We start from the raw sequence: 21,001 nt of genomic DNA, 5'->3' as shown, positions 1-21,001 counted from the left end.
TTTTGGTATTGACCATTTGTTGATGTCCATATGTAAAGTTGTCTCTTGTGTTGTTGAAAAAGGGTATTTGCTGTGACCAATGCATTCTCTTGGCAGAAATGAGTTAGCCTTCACCCTGCTTCATTTTGTTCTTCAAGGCCACACTTGCCTGTTGTTGGATACAAAGCAATTTTCTTCTCCCACTTTGAGAGTGAGAGTATTACCCTGTCCCTCTTTCATGGGACTTCAGTGTTTCTTGCTATCTTTGGTTTTACAGTTTTGGGGTATCCACTCTGGGCTGAGCAGTAATGAGGGGAAGCTGTTCTCTCTGTTGAGGACTGGGGAGACATGGTGGTGGTATCTGGAGTTACACCTCAGATTGTTACTTCTGGTCTAAATAACCTTATAGATGGCTGTTAACTATGGTTTGGCTGCAATTTATGTTTAGGTTATTTTAATCAGCATTGAGAAATTTGAGAAATTTAACATTGTTTCTTGGAGGAAGTTGTTTTTCATTTTCTAAATAACCAGTATTCTAGTACAGGAGAACTTAAAAACAAACATCTATGCTTTCTTTTTTGTTGTTGTTAAGGTTGATTTCTCTTTTTTCCCCTCATTGCTTAACTAACATAAAAAAAAACAGTTCAGTCCTTTGGTTGGTCATGTAGAGTGTTTTTCAGATTTTGTTTTGTTTTGTGTAGAAACTAATCATCCTAAGCACATTTTTGAAAGGTTTATAAGTTAGAGAGCATCTGAACAGTATTTTCAGATAACAGTATTTTTAAAAGCAGTCAAGAATGGAGATGACTCATCTCGAGGGAACTTTCCAGTAATTTATATACAGTGACACCTACTGGATAGAGGTTTACCTTTTAGTTTTCCAAATTATGAAAAGTCACTGGCATTTTTCATAGAATCTGAAGCCTCCAGTGACTTGCACTTCTAAGAATGTTCAAATGAATACTTATCACAGAGATCTTATAGCTAGACATTGTTGGCTTTACTTAGAATTATATTCTTGAGTTTTTGTATAAAATGAAGCTTTCCTATGTGTTTTAAGCTTTTCATTTCTGTTTTAAAATCAGTTGATTCATTTGAAAGTTTTTCTGTAAATGTTCTATATAATTTTCTTTCTGTAAGAGATGCATTCTTCACTAAGATATCTTTGAAAAATAAAGATGATTAAAATTCTTTTATTGTGAAAATCTTAAACATACACAAAAGAGGAAAGAATTGTATACTGAATTCCCATATATATATCACCCAGGTTCAACTGTTATGAGTAGAAATTTCAACTTCAATAAATGTTGTTTTTGTGTGTGCTAATTTTCCTGTAACTCTTCTGCAAGCGAGAGTGCTGATTTGCAGTTTTTATTTTACGTAGATGATGTGATGCCAGGCACTTACTGTGAAATTGACTTAGATAAAGAAAAGAGAGATGCATTTGTGTATGCTATCAAAAATCACTACTGGTACCAGATGTACATAGATGACTTACCAATATGGGGTAAGTACTGTATGTTACATTTAAAGTTTGGGGGATATTTGCATAATTAGCAAGATTTCTGTAATGACTATTCAGGTGATTATACACTGAATCAATAAATGTGTTTTCACTCTTTTCCACAGAATTATTTTAACACCAATTTTATATGGTCTCCTGTTACTTGAAAGATTTTGACATTGTGTTATATGAAAATTCCTGAAAATATAACTTTTATATAGTAAAAATATTCAGATTCAAGAGATTAAAAGGTGCTTTGAACAGTCTGAAATATTCCTCTTGCCCCCATTTTTCTCATATCTTATTTTAATTTATCAAATACAATCAAAGGGACTGAATAGGATTTTAAAATTATATTCTGGCTTTATCTCATGCAGAACTGTGGTGGTATGATTTTTAGGTACAAGAGTCTCCTGAATGTCTTGTTTCGCTAGTTCTGTGTTATTTTCTAAAAGTCTATTATGTTTAAAAATTTTTTAAACTTTTTTATGTTTTATTTTTTTATATTGTATGTCCGTGTTCATCTCTGCTGATAGAGAGGAGCAATGGAATAGTAGTATCAGTTTATGCAAAATCCAAACATTGTTTGTGCTGGACTTGATTATAAATTACTTAATATGCAAAAGCACAGCCATCTGTCATAGCCAGTATGTTTGATCACATTTTTCTCTTAGTGGCGTTTGTTGTTGTTTGTTTTTTGATATTTGGACATTTGTTCTTATATATAGTTAGTACATATAGTTAATATTCTAATTCTTAAAATTATTAGCAGACTGATATATTCATGAGAAGCAAATTGCAAGACTGAACATATCAACTCAGAGTTTAATATGGTACTAAGATGGAATTAAGGATCTTCCCTGTAGCTCAGACGGTAAAGAATCTGCCTGCAATGCAGGAGACCTGGATTCGATCCTTGGGTTGGGAAGATCCTCTAGAGAAGGGAATGGCGATTCACTCCACTAATGCCTGGAGAATCCCATGGAGAGAGGAAGGAGCCTGGCAGACCACAGTCCATGGGGTCGCAAAGAGTTGGACATGACTGAGCGACTAACACTATGACTAAGATGGAATTTATAAGAAAGTTACTCTCAAGATATAATTGCATGCAGCATCATTACTGTGTTGCATGTTAATTAGGTATAAATAGGAAGCATTTCATGTAAGTGACTGTAATTAGTATAACAGACATTTCTGTGACCAGCTCTGAGGGTAGCAGGAAGATCTGCTGAATATTCGCTGAAGATTTCTGAGCCTGTAGTTTAGGAGAACCCTTTAATCTGGATTTCCTCTTTTTGGTGAGAGAGCAAGTCCCTCTCCTGCTCTTTTGCATTGCTTATGGGTTTCCTGCCTGGAACCTTCGGCTTTTCCAGTCATTTCTTCGGCCTCCATAGCAACATGGCAGCTGTGTTTTCCTGTCTTAACATAAATCCTTTTTAGCTCTAGGTTTCTGCCATATTTAGGGCAGATACTTTTGAATGTCCTAGAATGTCTGAACCATGGGAAACCTTGTCAGAAACAAATCTTTACCTGGCTTTTCTTGGGATAAAGGTTTTAGGTCTTTTAAAAGTCCCTCAGAGAATACTTTCCTATATAATGTAATTGTGTTTCCACCTTCAGAGTTTTCAGAGAAGATGGGTAAATAAACTTCCATGAAATTAATTATTAGGTAGATTTTATTATCCCTCTACAACCTCAAACAAAATGCATCTGTATTCCTTGAACTTGTACCAATTAGAGCAGTTTTGGTTAATAAGCAAATAATTCTTAATAAAAAAATGATCTTTTTTTTCCCCCCCTAATGCTTTCATGAGTTGCACTGATCATAGAGGGAAGACCCAAGGAGTAACTTTTAGAACCTAAGATTTTCTAATGAATTTATAGGCTTGGGTATAGGGAACATTGGATAACTAACTGACAGTGTGAGGGCACCAGAGATGGTCCTCAGCTACTACCTGATTCCTTGTTTGGGTCTTCTCCTTCAGTGTCCCAAATTGTGATCAAAATGATCATTTTAACTATTGCCTCATTACCATTTTTTATCTTCAACACTTCTGTCATTTTGTTGACAAAATTCTAGGGATAATTCTAAGACTTGAGGTATAAAGAGGAGGCATTTTAAATTTTAAGTTAGGCTTCCTTGGTGGTTCAGATGGTAAAGAATCAGCCTGCAGTGCAGGAGACCCGGGTTTGATCCTTGGATCGGGAAGATCCCCTGGAAAGAAAATGGCACCCTACGCCAGTATTCCTGCCTGGAGAATTCCATGCACAGAGGAGCCTTGTGGGCTCCAGCCCATGGGGTCACAAAGAGCTGGACATGACTGAGCGACTAATATGTATATACATATGTACAACTATTAGGAATGGATTGATCATAGGTTACTAGAGAAAATATGAGACTGGAACTCTGGAAACCTTGGTTTTAATTTTAGTTTGGCCACTAAACTGAGAATCTTGCCAAATGGTAATATAGTGCTTCCTTGAAATTTTGAGATATCAGGGAACATAAAGTATATGGTCATAATTATTACAGTGAAGGTGTACTTTGAGGATCAAAGTATGAACTTTGAGGATCAAATTAATGATAGATTATGCTTAGCTGTTCATCACTCTTTTACCATGAAGTGAAAATGGTTTGTATTTGCCAAGTAGTTAACAAAGAGAAGTCCAGCCTGCAGCTTTTCCTTGTTCTAACTGTAAGGAATAATAGTAATGTTGCTGTTTTTTATAAAAATGCTTTTTACTGAGCTTTTAGTTTCTAATGTGTTTTAAATATTAAGTGATGTTACATACCTTGTGTGAAGTGTTATTTCTTTTGTAGGTATAGTTGGTGAAGCAGATGAAAATGGAGAAGATTATTATCTTTGGACCTATAAAAAACTTGAAATAGGCTTTAATGGAAATCGAATTGTTGATGTTAATCTTACTAGTGAAGGAAAGGTGAAACTGGTTCCCAATACTAAAATCCAGATGTCATATTCAGTAAGTATTAAAATAATTGTATACAGGAAGAAGTGTTTGTAACTTAACATCAAAAATTAAGTTTTACAACTTCAGTAAATGAAAATGTAGCTTGAAATGGGATTCAACAGAAATACTGCTCAGTATTTAACTTATAGAGTAAAAATCTTATTAGACTGTATTTCCCCAGTGTCTGTAAGTAAGCCTCCTGAAAACAAGGAGATTTACTTTAGGTCTGTAGTAATAGACACCTGTTATGCAATGGCAGGACCTACCTACCAGTTGCTTCAGCAAAGTTTACCATTATAACTGAGCAATTAGCTAACCCAGCCATGTATTCTTATGGTTACATTTTAGCAGTGCTCCTTGTCTTTCCTTTTTACTGTTGCAAATTAAGAGATGTTGCTATGTTGAAAATTTCTGGATGAGTATAGTTTACCATATTTTGCTTTATCAGATGGAATAAGATGCTCTTGCAGAGTAAGAGCCCTTTGCAGCTGTCAAGTTAATTCTTTTCTATTATGATTAAAAGTAGTGGAAAGAAGAGAAATCTGATGTAGGTAGCCTCTCTCTTTGCGAGTTTCTTTTCCTGGTAACTAGAATGAGTCCATTGCTGTTAGATAGTCTTGAAAGTTTTTCAAGCTTTGTGCATATGTACCTAGTACAAATAATATTTGCATAGCTATATTTATAAAGAAACATGATCTTTGTAATAAAACTAATGCAATCTAGAGACAAAGATATTCAGATTATTTATTTTGTCTATTTAATTATTACCACATTTATGAGGTCAGAGAATTTAACAGGTAATAGTCCTTGAAAACTGAAAAGGTCACTCTAAGTAAAGTCATAAGTTTTGTTAATACACAGAGAGGGAAGTTGGGTAGTTTTTTTAATCATATATTTCAACTTCTCAGATTTGTAGTAACTTTCTACCATTTCTCAAATTTCTTATTCTTAAGAGTATAAATCTTTTCAAATTTTGCTCAGAGTATTGTTTACTGTCCTTGATATTAAAAAAAAATTTTTTTTCAGGTAAAATGGAAAAAATCAGATGTAAAATTTGAAGATCGATTTGATAAATATCTTGATCCATCCTTCTTTCAACACAGGGTAGGTAAATTGTGTACTTCACGACATTCAGTATGTGCTTCAGTCAGTCACACAGTAAGCAACTGCCATCTGTAGGGCACAGTGTGAGGGCTGCGAATCTCAAAGGTTTCACTATAGTGCTGATTTCAGATGTGAGCGCAGAGGGGCCTGAGCACCTGTTAAAGTGGAGCTGCTGTCTGTGGGCCAAAGCTATGTTTGGAGAGCTGGGGACAATCAGAGTACAGTTTGGGAGATAGTATTTTTCAAGTCTTCAAGACATCCAGATGGAGATAATGACCAGCTAGTTGGATCTGTCAAATGGAGTTCAGGAGAGAGGCCTGGGCTATAGATAGAAGTTTTGTGGTCATTGGCATATAAGTAGTATTTAAAGCTGTGAGACTGAATGCAGTTACCAAGAAAGGGTGCATAGAAATAGAAGAGCACCGAGAACTGAGCACTGGGAGCAGTAGTGTAAGTTTAGAGAGAAAAGCAGAAACCAGCTCGGAGCTCTGAAGAGATACTTGTATGGTGTGAAAAAAGAATTATATGGTATCCTGAAAGCCAAGAGAAGAAAGTCTGTCATGAAGGATAGAAAGATTAGTTCTGAATTGTTGCTGATGGGTCAGTAAGATGAGTACTGACAGTAACTGTGGATTCATCTGGAGTCATCAGTGAACTTGACAAAGAGCAAGTTTGGTATAGTAGTGGGGCACAATCTCAACAGAGCTGGTGTAAGAGAGAATGAGGGGAGAGTAATTGGAGGCAACAAGTCTGGCTACTGATGGGAGTGAAGAAATGGTGTAGTAGTCAGCAGGAAAGATGGGATCAGGAGGGAGTTGGGGTGTTTTTTGTTTTGTTTTTTGAAATGTAAGGAAAACACTTTTGTATGTTGATGGGGTTCCGTAAAGAATACAAAACTGACGATGCAGAAGATGGGGAGAATTAATGAACCTTTTTCCTTGAGTAGGCAGTAGTGGATGGGATCTACTGTGATGCACTGGGATTGTTTGTTATACAGTGACTTACCAGCACAGACTTTGGAGCTCCAACTGCATGTAAACTCTGTCTCTGTCATTTACTGTAACCTTGATGAGAGGACTCAGTTCTTTAGCTTCTTTTCAGCAGTGAAGCGGGGGTTGCAACTCTACTACTCTGCAGAGTTGTTGTGAAACTCCATTTGACCATGTTTATAAAACCTCTGGTATAAAACCTTCCATAGCAGGTGCTCAGGAAGAAGCAGCACTGGTGGTATATTAATCTCCACTGTTCTAATGTCTGTGGTAAACCTGGAGTGCTACTTTTAGGATTAGCAACACTAGAGGGCGCTGGAGGCAGCAGTTCATAGGGTTAGTCACTGCTGTGTGACATCTCATTTCTTTATTGTTTTAAAGAAATATTTCCCTTGGTTAATAACTTCAGAATCATACAACATTTATTTTATAATTTGGGGGATAAAGGAATATTATAAAATGTCAGGTTATTAGTAGTACATTATAATAGGTATTAAAGTTTGCATCTTTGATTAGAAAATAGACAGCTTTGCTAGAAATTTTAACATTTGGGGGCATATCTTTCTTATTACCAAACAGTAACTGTATAAAACGTCTTTTCAAAAATTTGATAAATTGACTGAAAAAATTTATGAGGTGTGTGTGTGTGTGTGTGTGTGTGTGTGTGTGTGTGTGTACACACATATATATGTATGTATAACTTTTTCTCTCTTGTCCTTTTCTGGGTCATTAATTTCCAGAGTAGCAACAAAAGCAAATCTTTGTAAAAACCTATTTTTATATAGTGCATTTATAAATCTTAAGAGATACTTTTGTGATAAACTTTATATGTGAATAGTTTAGGTTTGATATGCAAGCTTCCTTGGTGGCTCAGAAGGTAAAGAGTCTGCCTGCAGTGCAGGCTACCTGGGTTCCATCCCTGAGTCAGGAAGATCCCCTGGAGTAGGAAATGGCAACCCACTCCAGTATTCTTGCCTGGAGAATCCCATGGACGGAGGAACCTAGTGGCCTACTATCCATGGGGTCGCAAAGAGTTGGACATGAGTGAGCGACTAACACTTTCACTTTGATATGTGAAAAAATAGGGAATGTTACTGTAAGTTTTAGAATAGAGAAACAATATATGAACATGATGTTTCAGAAATATGTACTGTTACAGGATAGACTGAAAGGAAGGGGAAAGACCAAACATAAGGTCATCATGTAGGAGGCCATTAGAGCTATCAGGTGAGAGGTGATGGCGTGGGAATGGAGAGGGAGGGGAAAAAATGAAATGAGAGAGAAGAGAAAATTTGAAACTACCCATAAGGAAGAATTTTGGGGAATTAAAATGTAAAGAAATTGATGGACAGTGCCAGAGACATAATTGAAGTCAGATGTGCTGCATCTGAATGTAATTTTTTGACAAATGTATGGGTGAAATCAAAGTCAAGAGCCTTGGGGAAGTTGACAAACTATGGAGTACATCAGAGTTCTCTGTATTATGGATAGGAAGGTGGCTTAAGTCCACAGCACCCAACTATGATGGTTTAGTCTTGTCATTTTGATGAGGTTTTCCAGCTGTTGCTCAGTTAGAGGGAAGGGAACTAATATTTATTGAGTATTCACTGACCTGTGCCAGACAATAATGACATGTGGCTTACATATATATTAAAATGTACAAATCACTTATGATACAGTATCATTTCCTTCCTCTTTGATGAAGGAAAACAGGTTCAGGGCCTGTGTTTAAACTGTGTTTTGACTCCAAAACCCATTTTCTTTCTCTGTAATACTGAATAGCATACTTCATGCGGCCAAATTGTACTTTATTTGTACAATTTGATTGTGATAATCTATATATACAGTATCATACTTTTAATGCATCTGAAGCTTACTGGAAAGAAAGCCAATCTCTTTACTCTTCTTCAGTGTATTTTAATTTTGGATTTTCATGTAAAAGTTTTAGAAGATTTTTGTGTTTTTTTTTTTTTTTCTTTTGCATAAACATTCCATTGTCATCATGAAACCTGTGAATTTTGTAACTGGTATTTCATGTAAGTAATACTTTATTTTCTATTATTCTAGATTCACTGGTTTTCAATTTTCAACTCCTTCATGATGGTTATCTTCTTGGTGGGCTTAGTTTCAATGATTTTAATGAGAACTTTAAGAAAAGATTATGCCCGGTATAGTAAAGAAGAAGAAATGGATGACATGGTAAGCAAACATTTTATTAATACATTATATTTACAAAAAAATTGAACTCAAGTGTTTTTGAATATTGGAAGTAGGTTTATAATCCTGAGATCAGCTGATCTTAAGAATTCAGAATTTTCAGACTTTAGAAAGATATAAACTCCCAGAGGGGTCTCTAATAAAATATTTTAATGTTTTTAAGTTGCCCTGATTAAATGTCCTACAATCAAATACATTAATGTGTTTTCAGCAAAACATATGAATGTTCACCCTAAGTGGGACAAATAAACAGTGTAAGTAATCTCTTGTTAGTTCAGTCTTGAGATTTGTCACCAGAGAAGGATATGTCAGGCTTGTGAAACAGACTCACTTTTCAGAGCTTTTGATTTCAGAATTGCAGCTAGGAGGTTGTCGACTTGTATTGGTATCTTTCTACTGCTGCTAAATATTGCTTGAAATTAAGAGTTGGTGGAAGGATTGATTTACATTTAGTTCAGATTGTTCAGAGGTTTGCTTTTGAAATTATTTTTACTAAATTATAGAACAGAAATTATATAGAAATTTATATAGAAATTATATAAATGAGCAAAAGTGTGGTTTGTTTGTTTGTTAATTTTTTTGACCACACTGCACAACTTGTAGGATCATAGCTCCTCGACAAGGGGTTGAACCCATGCCCTTGACAGTGAAAGCACAGAGTCCTGACTATCAGGGAATGTTAATGGCTATTTTTTTTTTTTTTCCCTTTTTAAAAAATGAAGTGTAGTTAATTTATAATGTTGTGTTAGTATCAAATGTACAGCAAAGTGATTCAGTTGTTAATGAATATTCTGTGTAGATATGCTCCATCATTAAATAAGTTTTGAAAACAGTTAAATTAAAACTTTAATATGCATATGTGTCTTGTGAAATATCAGAGGCTTGATGAACTATTTCAGTTCAGTTCAGTTGCTGACAAAACACGGTCCACTGAAGAAGGGAATGGCAAACCACTGCAGTATTCTTGCCTTGAGAACCCCAAGAACAGTATGAAAACATGAAATATTTGCTGCCTCTCAAATATAGCTGACCCAGACCACTCCCCCTCCCCTGTCACCACCAAAAGAAACCCAGAGATTATCTTGAGGGACTGATTGATATTTGTTAAGAAACACTATTTTAGATACTTGCTTACTCAGGTTGAAAAGTCATAATTGAATGTTTTGCTTAGAAGAGCACTATAGACAGCATATTAAAAAGCAGAGACATTACTCTACCAACAAACGTCCGTCTAGTGAAAGCTATGGTTTTTCCAGTAGTCATGTATGGATATGAGAATTGGACCATAAAGAAAGCTGAGCACCAAAGAATTGATGCTTTTGAACTGTGGTGTTGGAGAAGTCTTGAGAGTCCCTTGGACTGCAAGGAGATCCAACAGTTCCATCCTAAAGGAAATCAATCCTGAATATTCATTGGAAGGACTGATGCTGAAGCTAAAACTTCAGTACTTTGGCCCCCTGATGCCAAAAACTGACTCATTAGAGAAGACCCTGATGCTGAGAAAGATTGAAGGCAGGAGGAGAAGGGGGGGACAGGATGAGATAGTTTGATGGCATCACTGACTCAATGGACATGAGTTTGCACAAACTCTGGGAGTTGGTGATGGACAGGGAAGCCTCGTGTGCTGCCATCCATGGGGTCACAAGGAATAGGACATGACTGAGTGACTGAACTGACTGATAGACGGTTAAATAATATTTAACTATTCAATATATTCTCCATGTATTTTCTTAGGCTCCAGGCTATAAGGGGCATTTCTGCATTGCTAGGGCATCTAGTACTGGTTTTAATCTTTTCTTTTGTTCTCCACCTGGGCCCTGGTCATACGTGAGCCATAGTTATGATGTAATGTCAAGAATAGCATCTGAAGGTAATGTTCAGAGCTGCTGGGCTTTTCTCCCTGTGTGACCATTTCTTTTGCTCCTAGACCTTTTCTTTTTCCATTCTTTGAGATTTTCTGAGTACAACCAGGAGCCACCTTTCTGAGTTTCAGTAATATCACACTTTATAACATAATAAGTTATTAAGTCAGAAATTATTTTAAATTTGAAATGTCTTTTCTTGATATTTTGAAACTTTTAATAGCTCTAAGTTTGTAGGGAGGGAACTTAGAACTGTAGTTGTAATTTTTTAAGCTATTTTATGTATTTTAATTTCATTCTGGATTATTTTCTTTTCTCTCAACACTTATATATATATATAGGATAGAGACCTTGGAGATGAGTATGGATGGAAGCAGGTGCATGGAGATGTATTTAGACCATCAAGTCACCCACTGATATTTTCCTCTCTCATTGGTTCTGGATGTCAGATATTTGCTGTGTCTCTCATTGTTATTATTGTTGCAATGATAGAAGATCTGTATACAGAGTAAGTTCATATGTTTATAACTTTATTACTTTTTTGTTGTTCTTGAATAGTTTTAATAATTGAACCTTTAAGTCAATGATATTAAATATCTGCTGATCCTAATTATCTTAGAATTTAAAAAGCATAACTGCCATTATTGCAAACAAATAGTGAATAGTATTCTGCAGCTATAATAAATATACTTTCCTGTTATCTTTTAAAATTACTAACCTTATTGAGTACTTTGCTTGGTTATAAAGATTGTTTTTCATGAGAGGTATGAGCAGAGTTACAAATCAAGAGTTCTTTGGCAAAGTGAGTGGATACTTTTATGAAAGCTGAAGGTCCAATTAGATCTTCTAAGAAGCACGCAAGGATTACCCGTTTAGTGAGTTAGTACTTCACATTTGCCTCCAAAATTTGGAGCTCTACAGAATAGAAGAAAGCATTGTAGATAACACTAAAAAGAGTGGTGGAAAAGGCACATGAGGTTAGATCAATAATTGCATGGTTTTTCCTTTATTCCATCTTTACATGGTTTCTGGTACACTGTTTCTTTGAAGACAAAACCAGTTGCAAGAAATCTTTAATGTGAGGCCTTTGGATCCTAAGAAAAAGTTGTACATTCATGGATATCTTGAGTCTTTATTGAGTAGTCCTATAACCTTGTGCTCAGAGAGCCATGACCTCAACAAAGCAAACACTGAGCCTGGGGTGTAGATGCCACCCCATGAAGTCCTCAATCAGAATGACACTTGTCTCCTGTTACATTTCGTACCTCTGTTTCAGTTCCTGATGGTGCTTGCTTATATATGCCTGGCATTAGTGGACAAGTGGCAAATTGTTGCTGAAAGCATGGCTCTGTAGTTACACATTAAATGTTTAACTATAACTGGTTTTTCCTTGCACTGGACTGTCAGTCTCTTGAGAGTAGAGACTGGGTCTTCCTTTTGTGATCTCCGAGTGCTTGAGGAGCTCTGTGTGTTCAGGTTCCTCAGTCAGTGCTCACTGACCTGAAATGAATGTGTGTTAGTTTTTTTAATATAACCTTTGTATTTTAGTTACCACATAAACCTTAAAATAATTGGCCAAAACCTAAACTTCAGTGTCTTGTAGATAGTTCTAATTTTAGGATAGAATATATTTCAAGTAAACTAAATCTCAAATTCAAGAAAAGCTGCACTGGTAGGCAGGTTCTTTATCACTAGTGCCACCTGGGAAGCCCTTTTCTACATGAGACTACATCATCCTTCACATTAAATACTGGATTAAATTCATCACTATGGAATTGACACTGACTATATAGTCACAGTGTTAGAATTTAGTATTGGGTATTTAGTAGTGGGTAAGAGAGTTCCAGAAAAACATCTATTTCTGCTTTATTGACTATGCCAGAGCCTTTGACTGTGGATCACAATAACCTATGGAAAATTCTGAAAGAGATGGGCATACCAGACCACCTGACTTGTCTCTTGAGAAACCTGTATGCAGGTCAGGAAGCAACAGTTCAAACTGGACATGGAACAACAGACTGGTTCCACATTCGGAAAAGGAGTACGTCAAGGCTGTATATTGTCACCCTGCTTATTTAACTTCTGTGCAGAGTACATCATGAGAAACGCTGGGCTGGAAGAAGCACAAGCTGGAATCAAGATTGCTGGGAGAAATATCAATAACCTCAGATATGCAGATGACACCACCCTTATGGCAGAAAGTGAAGAGGAACTAAAAAGCCTCTTGATGAACGTGAAAGAGGAGACTGAAAAAGTTGGCATAAAGCTCACCATTCAGAAAACTTAAGATCATGGCATCTGGTCCCATCACTTCATGGGAAATAGGTGGGGAAACAGTGGAAACAGTGTCAGACTTTATTTTTCTGGACTCCAAAATCACTGCAGAAGGTGATTGCAGCCATGAAATTAAAAGACGCTTACTCCTTGGAAGGAAAGTTATGACCAACCTAGATAGCATATTAAAAAGCAGAGGCATTACTTGGCCAACAAAGGTCCGCCTAGTCAAGTCTGTGGTTTTTCCAGTGGTCATGTATGGATGTGAGTGTTGGACTGTGAAGAAAGCTGAGTGCTGAAGAATTGATGCTTTTGAACTATGATGTTGGAGAAGACTCTTGAGAGTCCCTTGGACTGCAAGGAGATCCAACCAGCCCATCCTAAAGAAGATCAGTCCTGGGTGTTCATTGGAAGGTCTGACGCTGAAGCTGAAACTCCAATACTTGGGCCACCTCATGCGAAGAATTGACTCATTGCAAAAGACCCTGATGCTGGGAGAGATTGGGGGCAGGAGGAGAAGGGGACAACAGAGATGAGATGGCTGGATGGCATCACTGACTTGTTGGGCATGAGTTTGAGTAAACTCCAGGAGTTTGTGATGGACAGGGAGGCCAGGCGTGCTGCGATTCATGGGGTCACAAGAGTCAGACATGACTGAGCGACTGAACTGAACTGAACTGAATTGAACTGAACCTCTCCTAGGGGGTTCCCAGGTGGTGCTAGTGGTAAAGAACCTGCCTGCCAGTGTAGGTAGACATAAGAGACACAGGTTCGATCCCTGGGTTGGGAAGATTTCCTGGAGGAGGAAGTGACAACCCGCTACAGTACTCTTGCCTGGAGAATCCCATGGACAGAGGAGCCTGCAGGCTGCAGTCCATAGGGTCACACTGAGTCAGACACGACTGAAGCGACTTAGCACACACACAGGCAGCCTCTCCGAGAATCCAAATTTTTGCTTTGTTCTTTCTCAAATGTTAGTATTTCAATGTTGGCAGTTCATTTTTTAATGCTGAAGCTCTTCTGCTTAAAGACCTTCAGCTTTTAGAAATAAGAATCCGCACCTAATAGATGGTTATTAGCAGGCAAGTCATGCATTGTTATTTAAGCCTGTCATTGTTATCAGTGGTTTTTCTACCATTTGAAGTGAACATATTTAATCACTTACATGATAAGTACTACACCTATGAATATTATTATGAGATCAGAGTAAGTAACCTTATTGAGGTTCCATGTTAGTAGCTTTTTGCTCATTAGCTCATTTAATCCTCACATCAGCCCTGTGAAGGGACTATTATTATCTTCAGTGTCTGTGTCAGTATCCACACACCCGGTAATAAGCAAAATGGATCAATTTGTTAATGATAGTCTGGAAAAAAAAGTTAGTACTTGCAATGTTTAATTGTATTCTTGAAAAAACAAATTTGGCTTTTCAAACTGATTAACTTTGAGAAACCCACAATTTTTTAAACATGGGAAACAAACATATTGCTGCCATGTTTCTATTTAGCTATATATTTATGTAATTGAATATTATATAGTGTTTTAACATACACATTAAGAAATTGAGCTTAAGTGTTTGAGCAGAAAAGTGGTACATATTTCAAGACTGTATGGTGCCTTTGTAAGTCTACGTAGACGGACAGTGGAATGTAATAATTATTATCCAGAAGATGGTTAATTTTTAAAAGTTGTGTTTCCTTCCAGAACACACATTAGTGTAATATTCTTGTAGGTTGTATTTAAAAGAGTATTCTTTAACTCAAATTAACAAGGCTATACGTTCTGTCTACAGACTTTTACCTTCCTAGTTGTGGTGAGTTTCAGAAATGGTCTTTATTTTTAGTTAAGTACATTTCTATATTATAGCAGATGATGCTGTCATTTTATCATTTTAATATTTCTCTTTGCAATTAGGCATTTAAAATATCTTTGTCCAGTTTTGTTCAATAGGGGAGTTGATCTGTATTGCCTAGATAGCATTACTGGAAGAAGAGGTTAGAAATTATTGATCTGAGTTAATGTTGATTTGTAGACAACGGATTTTTAAAACCGTTTTAACAGTATAAGGGAAACTAAATAGAAGTCTCAGTACTATACCATTTAAAGTAATAGTAGTAATATAGGTTACAGTACTTCCATCTTATTTCTGTCAGCAGGCAAGAGACTCTTAAGCAGTTAAACTATAAAGAGAAATATTCTAATTAATTTTCTTAACAGATGAATATTCTTTGCCATGTGATGCGATTGGTTCACAAGGTTGTGAAACAGTTTTAGTGCCAGCTTCTAGTATGTTTGCCAAAGAAATGTGAAATGTTTGTTAGGAATATTATGAAATTTAACTTCAAATTAAAAAAAAGTAGGATCAGTCTGTTACCATTTACATGCAATTTTAACTAGAAATTCATTTACTGGGCAAACTTTTGAGGTCCGCTGCAGTCCAGGAATACATTTTTTCTGTTACTGCTAAATTTGTCTTTGATATTAAACTGATGTTAATGTGATAGACTGTATGATATTTTCTTTAAATCATTGGTTTTAGTTTATCATATATGTTGTTTTGCCTTTTTAGGAGGGGGTCAATGCTCAGTACAGCCATATTTGTCTATGCTGCTACATCTCCAGTGAATGGTTATTTTGGAGGAAGTCTGTATGCTAGACAAGGAGGTAATTTCTGAGTTACTGTTTGTGTTTTTAATTACAGATTCTAATATTTCACTGTAAGGTGTATGTAGTTTAAAATGGGCAGTACAGCCATTTTAAAGTTATTTGTTATCCAGTTTCACATAATCTCCACCAAACCTGTTACATGTTCTCATCTGCTTTTTATAGAATCCTTACATTTTATTTCCTAAAATTATGAATAATTAGTAGATTATCTCCATTGTCCACTGTGAAGTTAGGCCTGAGGAAGCTGTGGGAGAGAGTGTATTTAAGTTACTAATATTATTTTGCTTTGAGGTGTCTAATTCCCTAGTAGTGCTCCATGGGAGGCTTCCTCATAGACTCTATACTCTATAGCTTTACAACTGAACATAAAGGCATATTTCATGGTTTATGGATATATGTCTGGGCAGTGGAAGGATAATAGGAAGGAAAGCTGTTTATTTCTGTTGACCCTTAAATACTTATCAAAGGATCCTGCAGAAAGATTTTCTGTCACAATCTTTTGCTAAAGGAGCTTCATCTGAAATACCCCCCTGCTGCTTTACTATTGTGACCTGAAAATGGTGGGTGTTCACGTACGATGTGAGGTTTCTGCCTTGTGGTGTTTCTTTCTGTGATGGCATTAAAGGTCTTTAAGTTCCTTTGTTTTTCCTATAATTGGTTGGGGTCAGAAAAGTGATAAAAGTAGTAGATTTGCATATTTCAGTTTATGAATGAAAGGTTGTTGAAAGATGTTAAAATTATATTCTTCAGGATAGAGACTTCCTACTGTGATTTTCCTAGCCCTTCCTGAGCATTAGAGGATCCTGCCCTTTTAGTAGGCTAGACATATAGGCTAGAGGAGCTCAGAGCACAGGATCATTTAAAATTCCCCCAGGATATCCTGGTTTACCACGGGCTTTTAAAAAAAATTGGTCCTGTCACACTTAATGTGGTCTATACTGTAAACAGAGATAATTCTTTGGATTGCCTGAAGGAGTGTCATTGCAGATTCCTGACTATTTTAGTTAGCTGTTCAGTTTCTCTGTTCTCCCTCTAGATATGGGAAATGAGTCTTAGCACACAGGTCTACCATCCTGAGGAAGTAAGGATGCCTGAGGTAATGCCTGCTTTGAATTTGATCTGAAAACTGGTTAGGCTAAGAGCTGTACAGTTTATGGTCTCTAGAAAAGTTTCCACATGAGGAATAGGTTACTCAAAACAGGAAATTGAACATAAATTCACTTTTAGTCTGATTGCAAGTGAAGAACACCGGACCAAACTTAACTTTACTACACTTGTTCTTGAAAGTTGGCAGAGTTCAGACTTAAGCTTAGGAGTATCAGATCTTACCAAGAGTAATCTAAAGGTTATTTTCTGATTGACAGTGTCCTGAGGAGATCTGATCATGTCCATGTCCTACATTGAAAGTATAGGATAAGAGAATGCTAGAAAAGAGTTGGAACTTAATAAGAGAAATAGCCATCTTTCAAACATTGATGTATGTCTGTCTACCTAGCTTCTCTGATTGTTAGTTTCCCTTTTCTTTCAGGAAGGAGATGGATAAAGCAGATGTTCATTGGTGCATTCCTCATCCCAGCTATGGTGTGTGGCACTGCCTTCTTCATCAATTTTATAGCCATTTATTACCATGCTTCGAGAGCCATTCCTTTTGGAACAATGGTGAGTTGCTCGAATCTTACTTTTAGACTGAGAGTATATTGGTGATGGACAGGGAGGCCTGGCATGCTGCAGTTGATGGGGTCGCAAGGAGTCGGACATGACTGAGCTGACTGACTGACTGATAAGCATTCTAATATGAGCTCTACTGTCTATCCAGGGTACCTCTAAACTAGGAGGTACCTTAAGTATAACAGCTACCTTTTTTTTTTTTTTTTTTTTTACTATTTGCAGCCAGTCCCTACTCAGTCCTGGAAAGTTAGGTAAAGAAAGTTTTTTCTTGTTTTTGTCAACCAATGAAGTGAAAGGTCAACTTTAAAGTAAGACAAAAGAGAACACTGTATTGTTTTATTAGAAATGAGGGAAACTGGTGAGTATATTTCAGAGGAAGGATGATGACACACAAGAAACATGGGTGTTTTAAGGTGATAGTTGAGTGCAGTGGTAGGAAGTGAAGACTAGCATTTTTTTTTTTTTGTAACTGTACTATTTTTAGAACCTCATGAAAGCATTTATATTAATATTGATAACTTATGTGCTATAAATATTTAAATCCTATTTTATATCTTACATGTTATCACAGAGTTTGAAACGTTTTAAATTTTTTAAATATATTAAAACTAAAGCACAGGAATACTGGTGCTTCATAGAGGTAACTCACAGTCTCTTGATTCTTCCAGTTGTTACCATTTTACTAGAAACAGAATTTTAGGCCTAGAGTAGACTTTAGTCTTAGTGTACACTTGTGCAGACATGCACACGCACACACACACACATGCAAGTTGCAAGGTGGTTACTGTTTTTCAGAGAGGTAATGTAACGTTTAACGTCATACAGATTTAATGGCAGAACTGCAACTGGAACCCATATCTCTGAATTTTAACCTTGTTTGGGTTTCTTTCTATCATATGGGAGTTATTGAATGGTCTCAGAAAAGTCCAGATGATTGGTTGTTTTACAGTCCAAGTTTTTCAGAGATACCTTGCATATATGTTTTTATTAAATCTTTAATAATTTTTATTTAGGAATATTTTGCAGATTGCTTCAAAATTGGAAGGTTTTTTTTTGGTTTGGTTTTTGTTTTTGCAAGCCACGGATACTGATAATGGTTAGGAAAGGGTAAAAGAATTAGTAACATTGAGAACTGGAAAATAATTTGTTTTACAGTAGTTCTAGGCCATCAGAAATTATATAGAGAGAGTCAAGTTACTTAGAGGTGATCTGCCAAATGAATTACTATCATAGGGCTTTAAAAATTAAAAGTCAGATTCTGTTATAATTTTTATCATAAAGTTTTTAATTTGTTATGGTGAAATGTTATTTCAAAGTTGCTTTGTTTCATAAAAATTATAAATGTTGCCACTCTGTAAATGGGGTTTTAATTGTTAACATTCAAAGTAATTTATCTTTAGATACTTTAATACTGACTGATTACTCAAGTACAGTATCAGACTCTGTGCTGAGCAAGAGATGGTTTATAAAATTGATCTTTATTGTATAAAAAGACTGGCTGTTGGTGCTTAGCATCCTCCTACAATGTCCTGGTCTTAATGTCCTGGTCTTTGTAATGAAGGAATACTGCTTTCAGGTTGTAATCAGGTGTGTGGTCTAAAATTTTTTCTTCCTTTTAAGAGTATTGTAATTTGTTTAGAACATGAAATGTAAGAATTGAGATATTTGACCTAGTTGTCCATTAAGTGTTTTAACTACTTAAATTTGTATTTTAAGTTATTTGACTTGTTGACATTATGAAGGAAATGGTTATATTATTTTCATAAACTCCATGGTCCCCAACCTTGGATACACATAGAATCACATGGAAGTTTAAAAAATTTCAATGCCCAGGGCTTCATCCTATGCCAGTTTATCTGTCCTACTTTAAACCCAATCTCTAGTGTTTACCTGATTCTAGTTCTTAGCATCTGAGGATGGATCTGTTAGTTGTAAAGTTCCCAAGTCCCATATGTCTGAGAAACTGGATCCCTTACTTTAATACCCTCGTTTAAAATCAGAGTCTTCAAATAATCCTGTATACTCTTCCCCAGGCTTATTCTATCCCTATTCCTTTGATTTCATGCCTGTTGAGCCCTTTCTCTGGGTAATCTTCGCTCTAGTTCTGTTTTCTCAGAGAGTCCGCAATTGAGGGCTTAATTCATTCTTAGTAAGAGTGACTTCAGCTTCTGTGTTGCCCTGCAGAGGCACCAGAACAATGGGGATTGTGTCCACTTGGAGTCCAGAGTTCTGTCAGAATACTACTGTTGTCCCTAGGACTAGCCCAAGATAAGATTGAAAGTGGGAGAAGTTTGTCTCTGGACCCCAAATTCTCTGGTCATATGTACCTGTACATAAAAGCCATTAAATCCATGCCAGATTAAACTTGTTGAGTACTTGTCAATCTTAGCAGCTTATTAAAGGTAAAAGAAACATAAATAGAGGGTGGTAACAGTAATCTAAGCTAATGTCTAGCATCTAGTCTTAAGGCATGATTGCTAGAGAATATTACAAAACTCTATAAGAGAGCATTTAAATGAAATTTGGGGTCAAAGATGGTTCAGAGATGAACATACCTGTTCCTAAAGTTGGCTTATTCTGGCCAAGACACTACAGAGAGTTAGAGAGAGTGTACTTCAAATTAAATTGAATCTGATAAAGTAAAACCTTTTTCCTTTGGAATTTGTTCAAAAATGATTTAAGTATCATACCCAGAGTTTTGGTCCTGTAAGGGTTTCCTGGGAGTGAGGAAAGATTTGCCAGGGTATTCTGAAAAAATGTTTTAGGCATCAAGTCTTCTCTTGGTTGTAAATCTCAGATTCTTAATGATATTGGAGGTTTTCAAAGGACAGAGAACCAAATTGCAGAGTTTTAAACTCATAGAGGCAAAGTAGCATAGAAACTGATAACCTTTCAATCTAAATATCATTCACCTCAGAATGCACCGATAGATCTGTGACTTATACTTTATGATTTAGTCTCTCAGTGGGTAGAGTAGTTGATGGAGAAGTAGGAGGTCATGAGCCATGTTTGTCATTTTAAGATTGTTTTACCCTGGGAGGGGAATTACCAGAAATGTACCCTATGTTTTAGGAAAAAAGATTTCACAAATATTTAGGGAAATGCTCTCTCATGATCCAAATATTTTACCATTACTGGGAAAATGTCATGAGAATTCAGGGGTCTCAGAAATGAAATTCATGAGGTATAATCAGAAATTAACACAGTGAGGAAAGAATGGAGACAAAGATTAATGGATGGGTGCTATTTTGTGATCTCTCAAAGGTTGTAAGAAGAGTACAATCAATTGACCATATATTTGTTGATCTATTTCTGGACTATCTTTTCTACTTTGTTGTTGCATTGATTGATTTGGGTTGGTTGGTTGGTTTGTTTTTCCAGTATCACACTGTGTTGATTATTGTAGCTTTACAATAAGTCTTGAAATCAAATTCTTTTTCAAAGTTGTTTTGGATTTTTTAGGTTCTTTGCATTTCCATGTGAAGTTTAGAATTAGCTTGTCAGATTCTACAGAAAAACCTGATTAGAATTCCGTTAAATCTATTGGATAAATTTGGGAAGAATTCACATCTTAACAATATTGAGACTTGATTAATGAACATGGTATATCTCTTGATTTATTTAGACATCCTTACTTTTTCTTGGTAATGTTTTGTAGATTTTAATGTTTTGGTTTTGTACAGCTTTTATTGAAATTACTCCTAAGTATTTCATATTTTTTATTTTATTCATAAATGGTATTTCTTAAACTAAAAATTTTGGTTGCT

At 36.0% G+C, this 21,001-nt stretch overlaps 1 protein-coding gene across 1 annotated transcript in view; it reads left to right on the top strand.

Annotated features, from left to right (window-relative positions):
• Positions 1 to 21,001, top strand: part of TM9SF3 (transmembrane 9 superfamily member 3) — a 57,895-nt gene that overhangs the window by 21,020 nt on the left and 15,874 nt on the right. Inside the window, exons 3-9 of the mRNA XM_065922988.1 lie at positions 1,364 to 1,486; positions 4,305 to 4,465; positions 5,480 to 5,557; positions 8,614 to 8,745; positions 10,967 to 11,133; positions 15,469 to 15,563; positions 17,095 to 17,225. Coding sequence (XP_065779060.1) covers positions 1,364 to 1,486; positions 4,305 to 4,465; positions 5,480 to 5,557; positions 8,614 to 8,745; positions 10,967 to 11,133; positions 15,469 to 15,563; positions 17,095 to 17,225 — 887 coding nt within the window. The remainder of the gene's footprint in view (positions 1 to 1,363; positions 1,487 to 4,304; positions 4,466 to 5,479; positions 5,558 to 8,613; positions 8,746 to 10,966; positions 11,134 to 15,468; positions 15,564 to 17,094; positions 17,226 to 21,001) is intronic.

This window comes from Muntiacus reevesi, chromosome 2 (genome assembly GCF_963930625.1).
Source record: "Muntiacus reevesi chromosome 2, mMunRee1.1, whole genome shotgun sequence".
Taxonomy (NCBI): domain Eukaryota; kingdom Metazoa; phylum Chordata; class Mammalia; order Artiodactyla; family Cervidae; genus Muntiacus; species Muntiacus reevesi.
The sequence above is the reverse complement of the archived record's forward strand: the minus strand, read 5'-3'. Positions and strand labels throughout refer to the sequence as shown.